This window comes from Tetranychus urticae, chromosome 2 (assembly GCF_039701765.1).
Source record: "Tetranychus urticae isolate SD_2017Ah chromosome 2, NJAU_TeUrti_SD_1.0, whole genome shotgun sequence".
NCBI lineage: Eukaryota > Metazoa > Arthropoda > Arachnida > Trombidiformes > Tetranychidae > Tetranychus > Tetranychus urticae.
Genome location: NC_142959.1, coordinates 16042964 through 16061196, shown reverse-complemented (window position 1 = coordinate 16061196; position 18233 = coordinate 16042964). Strand labels below are relative to the sequence as shown.

General features: G+C 31.9%; 1 protein-coding gene and 3 long non-coding RNA genes across 6 annotated transcripts in view; 3 read left to right on the top strand and 1 right to left on the bottom strand.

The window, feature by feature from the left end:
- Window positions 1-382: 382 nt before the first annotated feature.
- LOC112539666 (uncharacterized) lies at window positions 383-1018 on the top strand. The gene is made up of 2 exons (XR_003083635.2): window positions 383-522; window positions 601-1018. It is a non-coding gene; the product is annotated as an uncharacterized LOC112539666 (long non-coding RNA).
- A 727-nt stretch (window positions 1019-1745) lies between these two features.
- Window positions 1746-18233, bottom strand: part of LOC107359050 (uncharacterized) — a 28284-nt gene continuing 11796 nt past the window's right edge. For all 3 annotated transcript variants that reach the window (XM_025162446.2, XM_089267158.1, XM_015925503.3), the window contains 6 exons: window positions 7715-8427; window positions 4506-5304; window positions 3892-3965; window positions 3502-3644; window positions 3254-3417; window positions 1746-2968 (listed from right to left, as the gene is read on the bottom strand). In XM_025162446.2, coding sequence (XP_025018214.2) covers window positions 2735-2968; window positions 3254-3417; window positions 3502-3644; window positions 3892-3965; window positions 4506-5304; window positions 7715-8427 — 2127 coding nt within the window. In that variant the 3' untranslated portion in view covers window positions 1746-2734. The remainder of the gene's footprint in view (window positions 2969-3253; window positions 3418-3501; window positions 3645-3891; window positions 3966-4505; window positions 5305-7714; window positions 8428-18233) is intronic.
- LOC149093995 (uncharacterized) lies at window positions 7494-7896 on the top strand. The gene is made up of 3 exons (XR_016198477.1): window positions 7494-7550; window positions 7605-7642; window positions 7717-7896. It is a non-coding gene; the product is annotated as an uncharacterized LOC149093995 (long non-coding RNA).
- Window positions 8059-9236, top strand: LOC107359673 (uncharacterized). The gene is made up of 3 exons (XR_001568132.3): window positions 8059-8200; window positions 8315-8558; window positions 8632-9236. It is a non-coding gene; the product is annotated as an uncharacterized LOC107359673 (long non-coding RNA).

Sequence of the window (18233 nt, the reverse complement as noted above, 5' to 3'; positions counted from 1 at the left end):
AATCAATGATATCAGACAATACTTAAATTCTTACAATTTAAATCAATATATTTTAACCGGATTTGCATTTCGTCACATGAAATCAATACGCCGCATGAAATCCAGTGACATCTATTGATTCCAGTAGATAAGTCAACTTATTGGGTAAATTTAAGCGGGTAAATACTAAAACAGTTTCGCTATTTTATAATACATTTTTGATATCGCTTTAAACTTGAGCTTTTACTGATCTAATGCTGAAAATTGTGAATGAGAAATAATTTCTACTTAAATTCCAAGTTTTTATCATCAATAAACTCAGGGAAATAAATCATCAAAAGCTATCACCCAGTAGATGACGCTACTCTTATCATTTTTTCGGTTTTTATCAAGCGACCGAAAAATCAACTTTAAAAATTTAATTCTTTATATCTTATGATTCTCATTAACTGACTGTTGTATTTTTCAAATGTTGTTTAGAGTTGAATAATTGGTGCCTGAGTTTCTGCAAACAAATTATCGACCAAAATCTTGTACAAATAGGTAATAATCATTGCTTGATTGTGAAAATTTTAACAAATGCGAATTTCAAATTCAATTTGAATCTTTGTTTTTTTCCAGCTAAAAGACTTGTGTTTTGATTTAGATACCAGCCATTAATTTGACTCTTAATCGACCTACAGGTTGGAAAATGACCTTTTCAGTAATGAATCAATCTGGAAAGGAAAGTTGATGCCTGGTGCGAGAAATTTGCTATTTAATAGATTGGAAATTCAAGTCCTCTACTCACAGCAATCTCCTTTGGATGCACTCAAAGTCATTAATAGTCGATATTTCTTGGCTAATTCGGTGTACTCACACTTGCTGCTTCATATTGAACGTGTTTGCCTATTTTTTGATGAATATTTCAAATTTTAGTCGAGGGTTACTCCTGATGAAATTAGAGGAAAGAGTGTATGGCGTTATATCCACAATTGGCTGAAAATTGGCAAGAATCTTGATTCAAGATTTTATATCAAATGACATCTAAATTGTCACCTGATTTCCTGACCATCGACCTTTAATCGTTCATTTGATGACGAACATGGTTAAATTGGCTTAATAGATGTTGGCTGAAATACTGTTAAAGATTGCCTCTTCTTAATCTGGTCCACTAATCAAAATCTGACAAAGACAGAGGTTTTAAATGTAGATTCAAGGTTTTGTGGTCAATTAACCGAACCAGATTAACAGAATTATTAATGTTCAGATCATATATCATTAATAAGATTGATTAACAAGCTGATTGTCTTGGCCGATTGCTGATGTTGCACCTATACTTATACTTTGTAAAGTCAAAAAAATGCACCGATTGCCTGTTCATTGCCATTCACTCATTCAGTTTATCTGATTAAGCCTTGAGCTTCTCATTTGATCTTAAAATACGAGTTATTAAACTCTAATCAAAGAGTAATAGAGAGTAGTTACAACTCTTTGACACTAATCAGCTAACTAATTGATTAAAAGTTTCAATTACAGTCGATAAAGGTAAACAATAGTAACCTCATCATTCACCAAAATAGAGTAAACTCAATGTCAAACTAAATCCATGACTGGGAAACATCACTCATGTGGATATCAACATTTGGTTTTTCAAGTCTATTCAGAATATTCAAAACTATAATTATTAACCCGATTAAGCCCAAGTAATTCAAGTTAACCCAAGACAAAGCCAAGGATTTCAGTGTTACTAAAGTGTTGTAAAGAAAGTAAAAAGCAAAGATGGATTTGATATAATTTGGATTTTATTAACGATCTTCAAAACATTGAGATTCAAAGATTCAAATTGTTTGACAATTGAAAGGAAAGTTGCATTATTTTTCGTGGTTGGTGATTTTGGTTTCTTATTTATCGTTGGCATCACATATTTATACATTTAGTTTTTTTATGAATAATATAACAAATAATCGGAAATGTTTCACTCCCGATCCTATCAAGTTGCAGTACAGAAGGAGTTGAATCGGATGGTTTTTGTTTTGGCGAACAAAATGTGTAAATGGAAAAAAGCTGTCCATAATCAGCCAGTTGAATGAAAAAGAAGACCAGCAAAAAATTTGAAAATCCGATCTAATTCAGACCAGAGTTAGACCAGATTGGAATCAGATTGGAATCAGAAAGGTACAAAGTGGACAAAGGAATGGTGTTGTGGAGATTTTTGAGGTCGTTTTGTGAGTGTATTTTGGTCAACGCTAACTGCGTCTTTAAATAACCATACTGTCTTTGCAAGAAAGTGAATTAAGATGAACAGCAAAAATCTATTTTTCATTTTTTATAATAAATGGTGCCTTTCAATAACCATAGAGATTGATGATTATAATCAAGACAACGTGTAACCATTATAAACATGATTTGAAGTGAACAAGTAAATGAGGTACGAAAAAACAAAACAAAAATTCATGTGAGTCAAATTTTGACGCTAATCAGGCAAAGTCAGCTTCTTACTGAAGCTTCAATTTACCATCTTTTCTCGTCTTTTTTTTGCATTTCAAGTTGCCATTTGCAATTACATTAATTTAGATCTATTTAAATTTGCAAATGGCAACCGATTTCAATCTCTAACTTGATGTTTTTGCTCAATTTTTGATCTCAAAATTTGTGATTTATTTCTCTTTGATTATTGAATATTTTGAAAGATTTCTGTTTTGTTGATGAATTGCTTAGTTTTGAGGCTTTAGTGGTCAACTTAAAAGGTTTAACTTGGCCAACATCACAATTTTTATAAATGACTTTCAGGACTCAATTTTCCTGATTCATATTTGCAGGTTGCATCCGCTTTCTTGGGTTCATTTGGTACAAGTAAATCACGATACAATTCCGATTGAAGGAATCTCAGGTAAGCATCTTGTTCCAACATGCCTTGAATTTTACGCTGAGCAATATCAAATGTACCCTCTTCTGGTGCTGTTAAACTTTGAAATATATTTGTCCTTAAATTAGGATCCAAATTAATCTATTGAAATAAGCAAAAGTAAACAAGAAAATTGTTGATTAGAAACAAAAATTGTTAAAATGGTTATAAGTTTATATTTAAACATTTAGTTGAATCTTTGAGCTGAACATTTAAGTCTTCAGTAGAGATTGGTTTGAAATTTTGCATTCATTTCAATATCCAAATGAAATGTAAAATTTTAAAAGGGATTCTCAATAAGCTAAAGATTCACTTTTCTGCTCTAAATAATTCTTATGTTTTAAAATGAAAACATTGAGATTTTATTAAATCAGATTGTCAATTTACCTCTTTGGGTGATTTAACAGCAACAAAATCGTCGTAAATTTTTCGAGCCTTTGAAGGCATTTTAGCTGGTCGTACTTTCTTGAACTCTTCACAGGCAATCCAGAATTCAATATTTTCTTGACTGTACTCTCTGGCTAGAAAGGCTTTAAACAAGGTTGCTCCATCTAAAAGTAAGAAAATGAATTGTCAGTCAGTTATATTTGGTTAAGAGAACTCTTCATTTGAATGGTTATTTAAATTCAACTTACATTTATTTCTCATGAGTAGATGAAAAGATTCTGACCATTTTGAAGCCTCTTCTGGTGTCGGTCTAACATTGGTAGACTGAATTGATGAATCAGTGTGACGACGGCGTAAGAATCTTAAACGTTGTTTCATGTCTTCCAAAGCTCTGAGAATTAAAAAAAGAAGATAATAATTAATTTCCATTGAGCAATTTCATCAAAAATTAAACCCAATAAACCCAAAAATGAAAAAAAGCTTTTCTATCCTTCCAACCAGAAATTAAGTTTAAACCCAAAAACCAAGCTAAATCTGTACAAACTCTCATTTTAATCAAACCAACATAAACTTCAATCCATTAAATCTTGAGTTAACATTTAAAATCCTCCCAATGAGTTAATCAACAAAATACTTACGGAGCTTGCTTGCGACCTCTTCGTTTATCACCCATTTCCCCTTCAGTTGTTGGTGCTGATGTTGCATGATGTTTCTGTTGTGAAAGAAAAAGATTTGTAAGATTAAATTATAACAAAAAATTTTAACTCCAAGTAAACAGTTTATCAAGGTTTTCATGGTTTACCAGTTTTTCACTTATTTTATGCAAAAGACAAAAGTTTGAATAACGAAACCTGAGTAAATGTAAAAAGCTTGTAAGTTTAAAATTAAGTTTCCCTTTCCGATCAGTGATAAAACATGAACAATCAAAATTAACAGTCAAATTGTAATTCTCAAGAGAAAAGATCTAAATTTTTACACCTAATCATCATTTACAGATCATTAACAGTTTCAACCTACACCATTAACCTGTTAAGTGGTCAAAGCCATTTACACGGTGAAACAAGATACAATTACAGGAATGATGAAAATTGGCAAGAGTTGAAAAAAGCAAAATTAACTAATTGACTAATCAACCGAAGATAAATAGGTTTATTGATAAGTGCATTGACTGGTTCGTTAACTTGATAGAGAGTAAACTGTTGACTAAGAATATCAGTGAAAGTCAAAGAAGGTGAAAAATGTATAGACTTACCATTGGCTTTTCTCGAAGGAAAAGTGCATGAGAAGGAACATCTTTTGAACATCCAGCGGAATGAGTTCGCCTGAGTAGACGAGCAAGTCGACCTGGACCAGAGAGTACAACATTGGCCATTGAAGCTTTACGTTTCTCTGATGTACTTGGAGATTGACTGGTTGAAGGTTGACTTGTTATCGGTATTGATACACCTGCAGTTGAAGGTGAACCCGTTAAAGGTTCACTTGGGTTAACTTGTTTACCGGTTACTCGTGAGGCTGACGGACTGCTGGTTGAAGTGTTTTTATCTCGCCTGTATTTACCCGTAAATATCATTTTGGGTGAAACACTTCGAGTTCCTGGAGTCAGAGTAACCTTATCACTAAACATTAAATCATCATGTATTTGATCGGAGCTTAAACTGCCAGAGATTTTTCTCTTCACCAAAGATCCAGGATCCAAAAGTAAACCTGCCTTGTAACCTTTTCCGGCTTCCAGTGAGGAATCGGAAGACATTGGCTTGGCTTCATCTTGTCCCAAGCAAGTCCCTGTTGATCCAGATACTGTCTCGGAAAGATGATGATAAGAAGGATGAGAAGAATGATGATATTGGTGACCCATTCTTGAGCCACCTCCCATGGCACCACCCAGGTTGACGCTGGTAACTCCGGTGTCCGAAGAGGAACCAGTAATGTCCGGATGAAGAAGTAAACTATCAGCAGAAACTGTACATTTACGGGTAAATTCAAGTTCAACACCCGAAGAGCTGCATGATGAGCCAATTGATTGATCGTCGAAAGGTCGAGAGAAAAATTGTCTAAAAAATATAAATTGAAATGAAAACAATAGACACCAATTAGAACCCAAATTTAAAACAAAACCAGAAAGTAATACAAATCTTTCAATTACTTGTTTCTTTCCTTCTCTTCACGCGTAAAACCTAAAAACCTGTGTGTGTCTTTTACCCAAAAAAAGGTAACAATGTTGATTTAAACAGTCTTTATATGTTGTCTCTACTGTTCATCTGAACAAATTAAATGATAATCAGTACAATTTACAAATAAAAGGAAACTTGAATAGTTTGGGTTGTAATAAGGGAAACCCAATGATAAGGAAACATTAATATGAACAAAAATTGGGTTTACACATTAATGTTACAATGAAGAGAGGTTTGAACATTTTGCATTTCAATGGTTTTAAAGTATACAAATTTAACGTTCAAATGACTATAAAAAGCTGAACCCATTCATTAATTGATTATAATACTAAATTGTGATCAACTAATTGTTAATAAACACATGAAAAGAAATGGAACGTAAAAACTAAGATTTCCTCCCAATTCAAAATTAACTCCAAAAGAATCAAATAAAGGATGAAAAAGGTAAAAAAATATGAATTTTTCTTCTTCATAATCATTCTTTTACATTAATCTCATTTTATCATCTTAATGAGTCAATGATGTGGATGATGATGAAGTTAAGAAAGTTAAGATGACAAAAATGGACTAAAAGCAACTTTATTGTTAAACCTTTTGTCAATTTACAATAAATGAAAGCTTTGAAATTTAATCTTCAACATTTTCATGGTTTCACTCATCATTTTGACATTTATTTTACACCTTTGCAAACCCCTTTTCATCATCTTCATCCAAACCAAATAAAACCTACAAATGAATCACTTGATTTTTGTCATTATTTAATCTGTGCACCTAAAAGCCAACGAAGAAATGATTTAAATTAAACAAATTCACTCCTCAACATTAATAATTGTACTCAACATTGAATATTTACTCTTATTCCTATCTTTACCTTTGCCTTAGAGATATTAAAGTGAAAGGTTGCTTTAAAAAAAGTGTTCAAAGGATTGTAATTCAACTTATAAAGCCTAAAGCAAGTATCAAATTGATTATCAAATAATCAAGAAAAATTTTGATTCATTGACCTTTAACTAATATCTTTATTATTGAGGTGAAAAAACCTGGTTAACTTGAAATGATCATTTTGACAATAACGTTTGGTTCAGCAAAAAAATTGGGTTCAACAAAGATTCTTATTTATAGACATTTTAAAGTCTAATTTCATTTTAAATTTTCCAGTTTCACCAAATTTCATCTTCTTTTTGATTCTGTTTATCAATTTTTCCCTGGAAACATTTTCATTGTCAATTCTTTTCAATCGGATGTGAAATGTTGCCAAAATTGCTCAAAATTCAGTTCACTGAACCTAATTTGTATCTAACTGATTTCAATGGTCAACCTTTTTCTGTGGTTTTTTTATTCTTAATTGTGCTTTTACAATTAGTTTTAGTGTCCAGTTCATTGGCATGCAACAAGTTGATTGCCAATTGATCAAGTAGATATTCAAGTAATTGAAAATCTTTTTTCTTCTTATTCTTTCACTTTTCATCCTTTTCTTGTCCATCTTTTTTTACATTAAATTAATGGAAATAAATGAAGCAAATGTAATGAAATGATGCTCATTCATTTGACTCCACTTCATGATCATTACTCAATGGTCTGATCAATGAATTTCTCGAGAGTTAATGACATGTATATTTGAGATTATTCAGTGTTCAGTCTCTTAATCACTCTCAACCATGTTATTGGTTATCATTTTTATTTCTGCAAACCTTTCAACTTCAACAACCCATTTCTCGACTTTTACTCTGGTTTAGTCAAATATTTCACTCAATTCTCAAGATGATTCTTCACCGTGATTTATATTCCGAGTAAATGACCTCGTTTCACCCTTAATTCATTCCTTATTTGCTAATCTTTTCATAAATAATAAGCTCTTGTACATGATAATTTCATCAGATTAATCTGCATCTGGAATATTTGTTTCATATTACAGTTAATCATTTACTAGCTCAGCTTGTTAATCGTCAATATTAACAGAAATGAAAAAACTTGATATTGAACTTTATTTGAATTTTGATGGAAAAGATGTTAAAGCGCCATCTATGATTATCAATATCAACTATTAAGAAAAGCTTAAATTTGATGGAATTAATCTTTTGCATTAAAATATTAGCGATTATTATTCTGGTCTATTGATTTTTATGGTAATGAAATAATTTAGTCTAATTAACACTTAATTGTTTGTTTTTTTTCAACAGATTTTTTGTGCGATGCTTTAGGTTTTACAGTTAGAAAGGTAAGATCAAGAAACTGTAGTTGAAAATCAATCGAAATGTATTTTTTTATATTAATGTTTTGTTTTACTTACAGAGATGTGCTTCCACTTGGAGACGGTGTGCTTAATGGAGAGGGACTTCGACTGGGTTCTGTTTTGCATTTTGGTGATGCGCTTTCTTCAATGGTTCCTTCGTCTGATCGATGTTCCAATTGCTGATGGCCCATAGATGAGGCTCGATGATGATGCTGTTGAGTATGGTGGCGAGGTGTATACTGCCGTAAACAGTGTTGATGAATGTGACTGTGTTCTGGTGAAGCGTCTCGGGAATGTTGTCCGTATCGGTGTACTTGGTGACGGTGATGATGGTGCTGGTGGGAAGTTGATGAAAGTAAATGGTGGGAGTGATGTGGATGAAACTTGAGCTCTTCTGGAACCGTCAATGATTGTTTCCTTCGACCACCAATGCTTTCACCAATATTTGGCTGATTACCCGGCAGATTGCTTTCAAGTGAAGCTGATATATTTTCACCAAGCTCGCTATTTTTACCTGTTCTCGTCTCCCAGCACTTATCTTTGGTATCGATATTGTTTTTATTACTAATATTATTGTCGCTGTTATTTTCCGGTTTTTTGCTATTTTTAGTGTTCGTGTTTTTAACGTTGTAGGCCTTCGTTTTATTATTGTTATAGACTTGTTCCGAGGAGAATGGTGGCAACTCGTCGCAAATTTGATGAAAATAGAGGGAAGCCGATTTTTTACCAGTTAAAGCGGAACAAGTGTCCTTGGAGGAACAAATTGACTCCTGGAAAGTGTTCAAAATAAGTGTTATCCACATTTCGATATTCTGTTGGACCAAGTTCGTTGAATTGAGAAACTTTTCATTTGATGCAACCAGATTTGATTGAATTGATCGTGTTTTTTTTCTTTTGAAAGGTAACTTTAACTCGATGATTCACATAAATCAACAATTATTGTAATTTTACTTTTTCTTTCAAACAAATATTAGATGTAACGGCAATTGGGAAAAGATGATTTCTTTACTTGACAACTTTTGCAAGATTACAATTTAAGGAGGAATTTCAATTTTCAATTTCAAGAGAAAAAAAGGAATACAATTAGGAAGGCAAATGTTTCGGTTTGGAGTGAACTAAGAAAGTTTGACAGAAGGTTCACTTATTTATATGGATTTCAAATCTGGATTCGGTAAAGAGCAAACTCACAAGGAGAATAGGAAAAAGACAGAAGAAGGTGTGAAAAAGAGAGAAGATGATAAATGCTTACGTCAAAGGAAAACCTCAATCTAAACTCCCAGGATCGCACTGGAATAACGTTCAAGGCAACTCAAGAAGAAAGGAAAAATTTGGGAGAAGAAGAAAGACAAAGGCTGAAGGCTAAAGGCTCAAGTTGAAAGAGTTTCCAGAAAGATAATTCAGAACAAAGTTCCTGGAGAAAGTAAGAACCAGATGATGGATCAATAGTACATGGTGTTTGGATGCTGGGAAAAACCTAGGATTTTTGGGAGACAAAATTGAGGCAAAAGAAAGAGATTCAAAGTTGGAAGGATATTTTTAGAAACTATGACCTCCTATCCTTTGCCATTTGTACAAGAAGTGTACCCAAGAATACTATTGTTTCCCCTTTTTCAGCCTCTCTTCTCACCTTAATTTGCTGATGGAAAGACATGGAGAAGGTGATTGCTGTGAACCCTTTCCATGATAAAATATTTACCATTTCTTCATCTTGGCGCATGAACTTAGATTTACTATTACCTTGACCGGATTGCCTTTGGCAAGGTAAAGGTAAACCTAAACTGGTTACATTATATCAGTGAATTTGATAATTTTGCAAATTAATCAGATTTTCTCTATAAAATTAATTCTCAGATTGCTGATGTAAGGGAAAAGAGGAAAGAGTAGGCTAGTAAGAAATAGCAGAAAGAGAAAGATGATTCTGGTGAAGGAATAAAAAAAGAGGTTGAATGAAAAGGAGGTCACCAGCGTATTAAAACAGGGAAGGAGTTTGAATGCAATGAAGACGAAGCAAATCAAGGTGGAGCTCAACATGAAATAATAATAGTATTATTAAAAAAATAATATTATTACATGAGGCTAAAAATAGATTTTCATTCCTTCTCAAATTTATTATCATGGTTAGTAGTACAAGAGATTGCCTTTGTGCACCAAAAATTGTGAATGAATACATATATATGGCAACCTTTCATCCTTTACCTCCAAGCTCCTCCTTTTAACCCTGTTTTACCCAAAATCCTAATAATACTACAATGTCCTTGTCTCATGTTGAAAAGATAATAAGACTGACAAGATGATTCTCATTGATTAATGCTAAATTTGGATTTGATTTTTTTTCTGCTCTTCATGTTCTCTTCAAAATTGATCCCAAAAAAATTTTACACTTTCTATTCAATTTCGTTTCTCTAACCATTTTCATACCTTTTTTTACCTTTTTTTGCACTAAAGAAATACAAATTTAATCCAAAAGCAAAGTCTATTATTATCGATATTCATCATTTCACTGTTCCTGGAACTTGATTGTTCAGCAAATCCTTTTGTTACCCACTTTTGGCCACTTCAACGTGCAACTCAAGTAAATAACTCTGATGGTGACTATTCATTATGAAAACCTTTTCATTGGCCAAACCAAGCGTCATCACTCTGCCTTTCAACAACATTTCAAGTTTACCTGAAAAAATGTGACAAATTTCTCTAAATATTGATAATAATAGATTACAAGCCATTCATTTGACCTACATTTCAACTCGCAAATTGGTAACAATTTACTAATCAGCACGAAAAAAGTCACAGAGAGAAAATTTTCTGTCAAATTATATCCTTATGTGGCATGATTGAACACTTTCAATCACCAAAAGACAAAATGTCCAAAATGACTGGGAAAAAAGTCTAGATCAACTAAATGAAGTTGCTTGAAAAAGGATCAGATAACTGTTTTGAAAAAAAAAGATTTGAAAAAACCTTTGAAACTCAACTCCAATTAAATTAAACATTTTTGCTTTTCTTACCTGTTCCCTACAAAAGCCATCAGCTAACAATTTTGCAGTTAAAACTACCAGTTAATCATTTCCAATTAAATTTAACTCTAAATCAACCCTGCAAACATCAAATAACAATGATTCAAAAATAGATTCTCTAATGGTTAGACAGAAACAAAATGCGGTCAAAATTGATTTTTTAAAATGAGCTAAAAATAGCAACACCAAATTGGCCTTCCTAATCAAGTCCACTTTCAATCTTGGATTAAATTGATCAAAATTTAATTCAAATTATCAAAGTAACAGAGTTTTTCTCAAAAATGGCAATGAAAATCATTTGGCATTAACAGTAAATGTCAATGAAACTCAATTTTTTCTCGTTTCCCTTGTAATTGAAGAGATATTAATTTCCAGGAAACTCAGTTAATAGGAAGATGATTAGGATAAAGAGGAAAATTACGGAACTGATGAAAAATATGATTCAAACAATATAATTTTGAATGGTTCGAATAAACATCTCAAGATGATGAATCTTTTGCATTACCATTACAATGGTAAACCTATTATTAATACAAGATATAAATGTTATCCAACATTGGATTAACAATCAAAATTTTCTCAGTGAAACAATAAATTGTCGTTAATTCATTAAATCACGATTCAAAAAAATGAAAAGCTTTAATCGTAACAACACAAAGTACGTCATTGGATTATTAAATGAATACAAATTTACAATTCGTAAAGTTGCACGCAAAAAATGTTAATATAAATGTACATTAACAGGGAAACGGAATTGCATGATTGAAATGTTTAACAATCAATGACGTGATCATAAAAAAACAATCAACTTACAGTTAACTTTATCAATTGTTGAATATATATATTTTCAAGTGATTATCCCAAATCTGAACAAATATTGACTCAATCTGATCACCAATTGATTTACTGTCTACATTTAACACGAAAACAGCTAAAATTAATCAACACATTGACAGTCAAAAACTATTAATCAACAATGCAATACAATTAACATTTGGGACAATCAAAAAATGGAAAATTTCAGCATAAATTGCCAGATAATTAGCAAAATTAAAATCACTAAATCACTAAAAAATGCCTTTCAATCAACTGAAGCGATCAAAGCCACTTGTAAACCCAAAAAATTGTCTTAAACCCGTTTCTCCTCAACTCTCTGGTCAACTCTCAACCTTAAAAGGTAACAATTATTTTTGGGTTATCATCACTTCAATCAACTTCAGTGACAATCGAATCATCTCTTATTATCAACAATAATTATGATCAATGTGAATCAACAACAATCAATTAACCATTTGCTTTTCCTCATCGAAATCAATTCGAGTGATTTTTCTTTTCCTTTTCTTTTATTTCTTATTGAATTGAATTTAAATTTAAAAGTAACATTTATCATCACCAGCCAGCTGTTCAACTTTGATTCCCAAAATATCTTCCTCTTAACAGATCAATTTATATCAATGTTTGTCTTTAATAATTGTATTGAATATTTGCTGATTGTATATCATTTATATTAGAAGTTGAATGAAAATATTGAATTTACATGAATGTTTGCTAATTGCAAGTTCACCCAATTTTTGTTGATTATTAATTTACTTTTTTTAATAGTTGATGTTTCCATTGAAGATAATGATAAATGAAATGTATTATATATTGAGATAGACGTAATAGCAGCTATTTTTAGCAACTTATTTGAGGTCAGGTCAAAAGGATTGGGTAATGTGTTTAAGTGAATGAAACAGAGGATTTGGCCTAATTTCATGAGCAACTAAAAGAATCAGAATGATGATAAAAGTAAGGAGAAACTTTTTTTTCGTTGCTTTCGAGTAAATAAAGTCTCAATGAATACTCTCTTTTCATTCATGTTAACACGAGACTCACTCCATGTTCATCATCAACTCTTCCTGGTTCAAAGTTTGCCTCTTCTGCTTCACAATCAATTCATCTTAACCAATATCGATTCAAGGAATGACCTGAATACACAGTTTCCACTCTTCATTCTTCCTTTTTTTCAGGTCACCTATTTTTAGCATCACACAGCAACCATTATTCTTGCTATTTCAACTCCCTTTTTCCTGGTTTTTTTTAAATTATATCAGTCTTGTGATATAAATATCATGATGATTGAAGAGCTTCAATGAGATTTAAGTAACATGAAGGAGAGACGGAAAGCAATCAATTGTAAGTGATACAAAGTCCTGTGCAACTGGAAAAACTTGTCAGCAATAACATGGTAAACTGATGACTGAAAAAAGGAGGTTAAGTGAGATTCGCCTTCTTCCCTGCACACTTGGAGTGAGACTTGGAGTTTAACTGGGAGTTTAAAGTTATGAATGAAAGTCAACTGAATGAGGTCAGTCAATAGAAGGCGCTCAACTTTACGTTAATCATTATTATTACATTACTACTATGGAATCAGTCAAGGATGATGCGTTTATTGTCAGTAATGATGAGCGTCAAAGGCACACGATATCTAGGACAATTGTTTTACCCAATTTTGATAGAAATTTTCACTTTTCTTCTCTTCTTCTTTCGTTCAAGTAAACTTTATTAATAACTTTCAAGTCAACAAATCGAGTTAACTTGACCCAATTTATCTCTTTCATGATGCTCTGAAAATAACATGGAAAGAAGAAGAAAATTAAAGAAGCACAAAAATCTATTAAAAATACGTAAAGGTTAACCTTGTCCTGTTAATTCAATCAAATTAGCAATCAAGTCCCAATTGGTATAACCATTGAAACGAGTTGATTAAAAACATGTAAATATAATTAGATTGATCAAGAGTCATTTAATTATACAATTTTTTACAACTTTCACTCAATCCAGGTCAATAGTTTTACGTTTCATCAATTGTAAGTTTGTAAATGATATCCTTTGTAAATTATAAAGTTAAGCTTCGATAATTTAATGAATTGATTCAGAAAAATTCTTATATTCCCAAATGAGTGGGTAATTCGTTTGATTTTCATGATTAAAAGGAAATCAATGCTAATACATTTAAAAGGGATTTGCCATATTGGATGTCCTTTTGATCTTACATCTAATAACAAATAATAACTAAAGGTTAGTGCAAAAGTAATGGGAAAATTCATTTTGATTATGAAAGTATTATAGTAGGGAATTTTGAGTTCTGGGACAGGGTTAGTTAGGTGATTACTAGGACAAATAAAACAAACAAAAGGTACAAAATGAAATTTATTTATGTGAATGTGATTTAAATGAAAAAGATTACATGAATTATACTTTATAGGGATACAGATGAAATCGGAAATTCTTGTCGCGGAATTCCAATAGCCTTATTTAGCTCAGTGTCAATATATCAAATATATTATTGTTAATCTACAGGGCTATTCAGCTACTTAGTAAGATGTTGAACGCCAATAACTTTGCAACCAGGCATAACTTTGACCTGGGAATCGAATGCAGTGAGTTTGGGGGACATTCATTTTTTATGTTTCAAGGACAAGGTCATTCAAGGTCATTTTTCGGAAATCGCTGCTGCTCATGTTAGAGGTCATTCTGAGGGCCGAACATCATTTTCGAAGACTTAAAATCTTCCTGATCAAGTTTCGACACTCTGTGATGAACGCTGCTTGAGTTATTGACATTTAAGTTTCAAAACTGCGTTAATTTACATTTTTATTTTTATGCTCATTGGGGGCGTAATCAAAACTTGAGTTCATTTTCCACTTTCCACTGTTCTCTTCCACATTTTAGCGATCCAGGTGACTGCTGAAAGCTCCAGGAGCGCTTTACACGAATGGAGTTAAGCAAGTTTATTTAACAAGGTTTTATTCAATTTTTACAACTAAGGATGAATTCTTTTTGCCTATTAGTTCCAATTTAGGGCTAATGAGCATAAAAAATTCGAGTTTTCTTAAAAATAAAAAATGTAAATTAACGCAGTTTTGAAACTTAAATGTCAATAACTCAAGCAGCGTTCATCACAGAGTGTCGAAACTTGATCAGGAAGATTTTAAGTCTTCGAAAATGATGTTCGGCCCTCAGAATGACCTCTAACATGAGCAGCAGCGATTTCCGAAAAATGACCTTGAATGACCTTGTCCTTGAAACATAAAAAATGAATGTCCCCCAAACTCACTGCATTCGATTCCCAGGTCAAAGTTATGCCTGGTTGCAAAGTTATTGGCGTTCAACATCTTACTAAGTAGCTGAATCGCCCTGTATTATTGCCGTTTGTGCGGACTCTATTATGTTTTTTTGAGAAATTTGATCCTCTTGTTGCCGGAAGATTTCCAACAACTCATCTATATCGCTGATCAAACTTTCTGCCTCAATAGTTAGCTCTGAATAGTTTGACTGCATTTCTGTAAGTTCAACTTTGAGATTACAAACCTCTATCTTAGCATTGATGGCTTGGTCTAGAAAGATGATCGAAAGCACGTAAAAATATAAGAATGATAAAAATAAGAATCTTTATGCTTCCGATAACCTACTTGTACACTAGAATCCATTCTGACAGTGAGGAACTAGTTCAGCCCTTTAGCTTAGTACTCTATGCTCTGATTAATTCATGGTCCTTATAAGACAATAAGTTGTCTTGCAAATTACACTTTGATTAATTAATAAAAATGATTTAAAACTCTTCGCTTCTCAAGTGTATGAGAAGTGATGTTGATTTTGATTACTGTATTATAACTTTTTGCTGCTTTGAAACCAAACCGTATTATTAGTACTCAATAAATGAAAACTCTAAATTAAATGAATTATCTGATCACCAAGTAATCAATCGCAACCAAACTTTATTATTGAAAGGAAAATGGCTGTTTTAAGTTAATTCCTAACGCCCATAAAAATCAGTTTTTGACTTCATGTTCATATTCGTTCTTGATTCTTTTAGCTGTAAAACTGCTTCGTTTTCAGCACCTTTAAATGCTGCCAGAACTCAAACCAGTTATACAGGATAATCATGGCCATCAGGACGATCTTCACTTTACTCAGCGAGTTGCAGAGTGGTTGGATATGAACCCTGTTTTCCTTTGGATGATTTTAGGTATGACAAAGATCATATGATGTTGTATCCATCGATTCGTGATCAACCGTACAGTTTTGGGTAAGAGTAAGGTTTTACGGACTAAGGAGGGCAACATGGACATTTAAATTTAAGGTTTATTTTAACCATTGGACTAGTCAAATCTTCGATAAAGCCAAAGACAGAGAGTAAAGTTTATTTACCTCTTCTTCGCAAGTATTGGACACTTATGCGGTTCAGTAGATTATTATTAATGGATAAAGAGATCCTAGCCACTTATGTCTGGCATACTACTTTAGCAATTGGCAATTTATTATAAAAAAATCGTAGTCTGCATTTTTAGAAATAGTAAACGGTTTAATTTCACAGGGCAAACAGCTTTTGATCTAAATGGCTGCGAGGTATTTAAGCCACAATTTTGCTGGCTTAGGTTTCAGTTAAGATTTCTCACTTTCATTACAATATCTAACTACCAAGCACTTTGGGTTTCTTTTCATTGGCAGTCAGTATGTTGTGACAAAACTTTAGCAACGAAACATTTCAAATACTTAGGTAAGTTTTAGAATTATTTAATATTTTATCAAATTTTTCTAATTTTTTGTTTTATTTCTTTTGATTTCAGATTTTTTCTACAATGGAAGGCGATACAATCGAACTGATTCATCTAGATGATGATTCAGACAGCGACGTGCAATATATTGAAACCATCAAAAAACAGGACCAGGATAGCAAAGAAAATGTGGTTGTAAAGAAAAAAACATTGCTAGAATGTCAACCTCAAAAGGTGCATTCAAAAATCTACAGATTTTGATGAAGTATAAAAATAAAATAAAAAAGTTTAAAATAAAATGTTTATTGAATACATTATTTTTATTTTTCATATTGGAAGCTTAACCTAAATGGGCAAAGGAGGGTCTCTCATTTTTTTCACTTTTTTGTTTCTTTTGAGTTAAGATCTCAACATTTTTTGAGAATAGATTCAACAACGATGATTACAAAAATCTTGTTCATTTTTTTCTGAGATCATCGGTTTTTGAGATTTTTAAGGTCAAAGTGCGCAAATTTCGAGTCTGATGTAGGCCATATTGTAGCATATTTTATTAACATATTTGAGATTTATGTAGAACACATTTAGGAAAATTGATCAATGCTATAAAAAGTTTTCTATTCACTAGGTAGGCTGAGATATTCGAGTTCGTAGAAAATTCGAACAAAACCGTGAGTTTAGGCCAGGTCTTAAAAGATCACTCTCTTGCTTTGTAATAATGAAGAGCTCATAATCGGTCACAATTATGATCGAAAAATTTCAATTATTTATTAAGATAAGCTGAGATAAGATTAAGATAAACTCGAATTGAATTAGAAGTTATTGTTCATGTTAAAGCCCATAGAAGAATATGAAAGTTTTCAGAATGCAACGATTTTTAGTATTCTTATACATTTCTGTTTGCTAAACTCAAAGCTGGATTATTTATGCAACCCTGTTCAGTTTATATCTGAAATTTCTATTGAGTTTTCATTACTTACAAGACTGCACAAAACAATTTTTATTCTTAATCTTATTCCGAGAGATGCAGCTGAATCTTTGAATCGCATCAATTGTTTCATTTCAAACCAATTGAATGCAGAAACTTTGACTTTTGAGTTGGAAATGGAAACTTGAGGTGTTTTTAAGTGCATGCAATTTGAGCCTATTTGAGCAATTCAAGTTTAACGATCGACATTTTTTTTCAGATAACGTTCGGAGCGTAGCGTTTAGTTTAGTTTAGTTGTTGTTAATTTGTCCCAGAAATCAATTATTATATCTTTTCTTGTTCTAGAAAACACCTTGTCCCAGAACTCACATTACCCTACTACTTATTACTACCTATTAATTATGACGATTTGACTTGATTAAACAGGAGTTTAAGTACAAAACAAATTGCTAAATCACTTTGAACCGTATTTTAGACTAATATTGAAAAAATAGAGTCATCAATGAAGTTCAAATTTTCATGGATTTAACCGTGAATATCTTATAGTGGAAGCAAGATATTAATATAATATTGAAATCGGGTTAAATTGATCTTCAGTAAATTAACTGTGAAACTAAGTTATGATCGTAGTTCAAAGTAAGTGTTCTCAATACTTATGCACTAAGATTTCAATGAACACTAATTCTTTACGACTTTATTTTGTTCAAAACACTGTCTTTTGAAACTTAAGATCAGAATCAATCTAAATGATGAATCGGATCTGAAATTTAGCTGAATAAAGCTGAAATCCTAAAAATCTTGTTAAACTAAAGTTGTTTCAATACGCAAAAGCTCCATCTGTTGCAAATTTCATGCAATTGAACTATGGTTAAGCTAAAATTGGCCTCGAATGCTGATGAAAATTTCCTGGACTTGCATGATAACATGTGCAAACTACTGTGATTTACTCATTGATTACAAATATTTTCATTCAAAATTTATTGTAAAAGTTGAATGTTACTAAGCTTCCAGTTGAATAGAAAACTAAATTGACTTGAGATTGAATTGAAAGCTGACCATACTAAAGTATTGGTTCCCTTTTCAATGATAAACTCCTG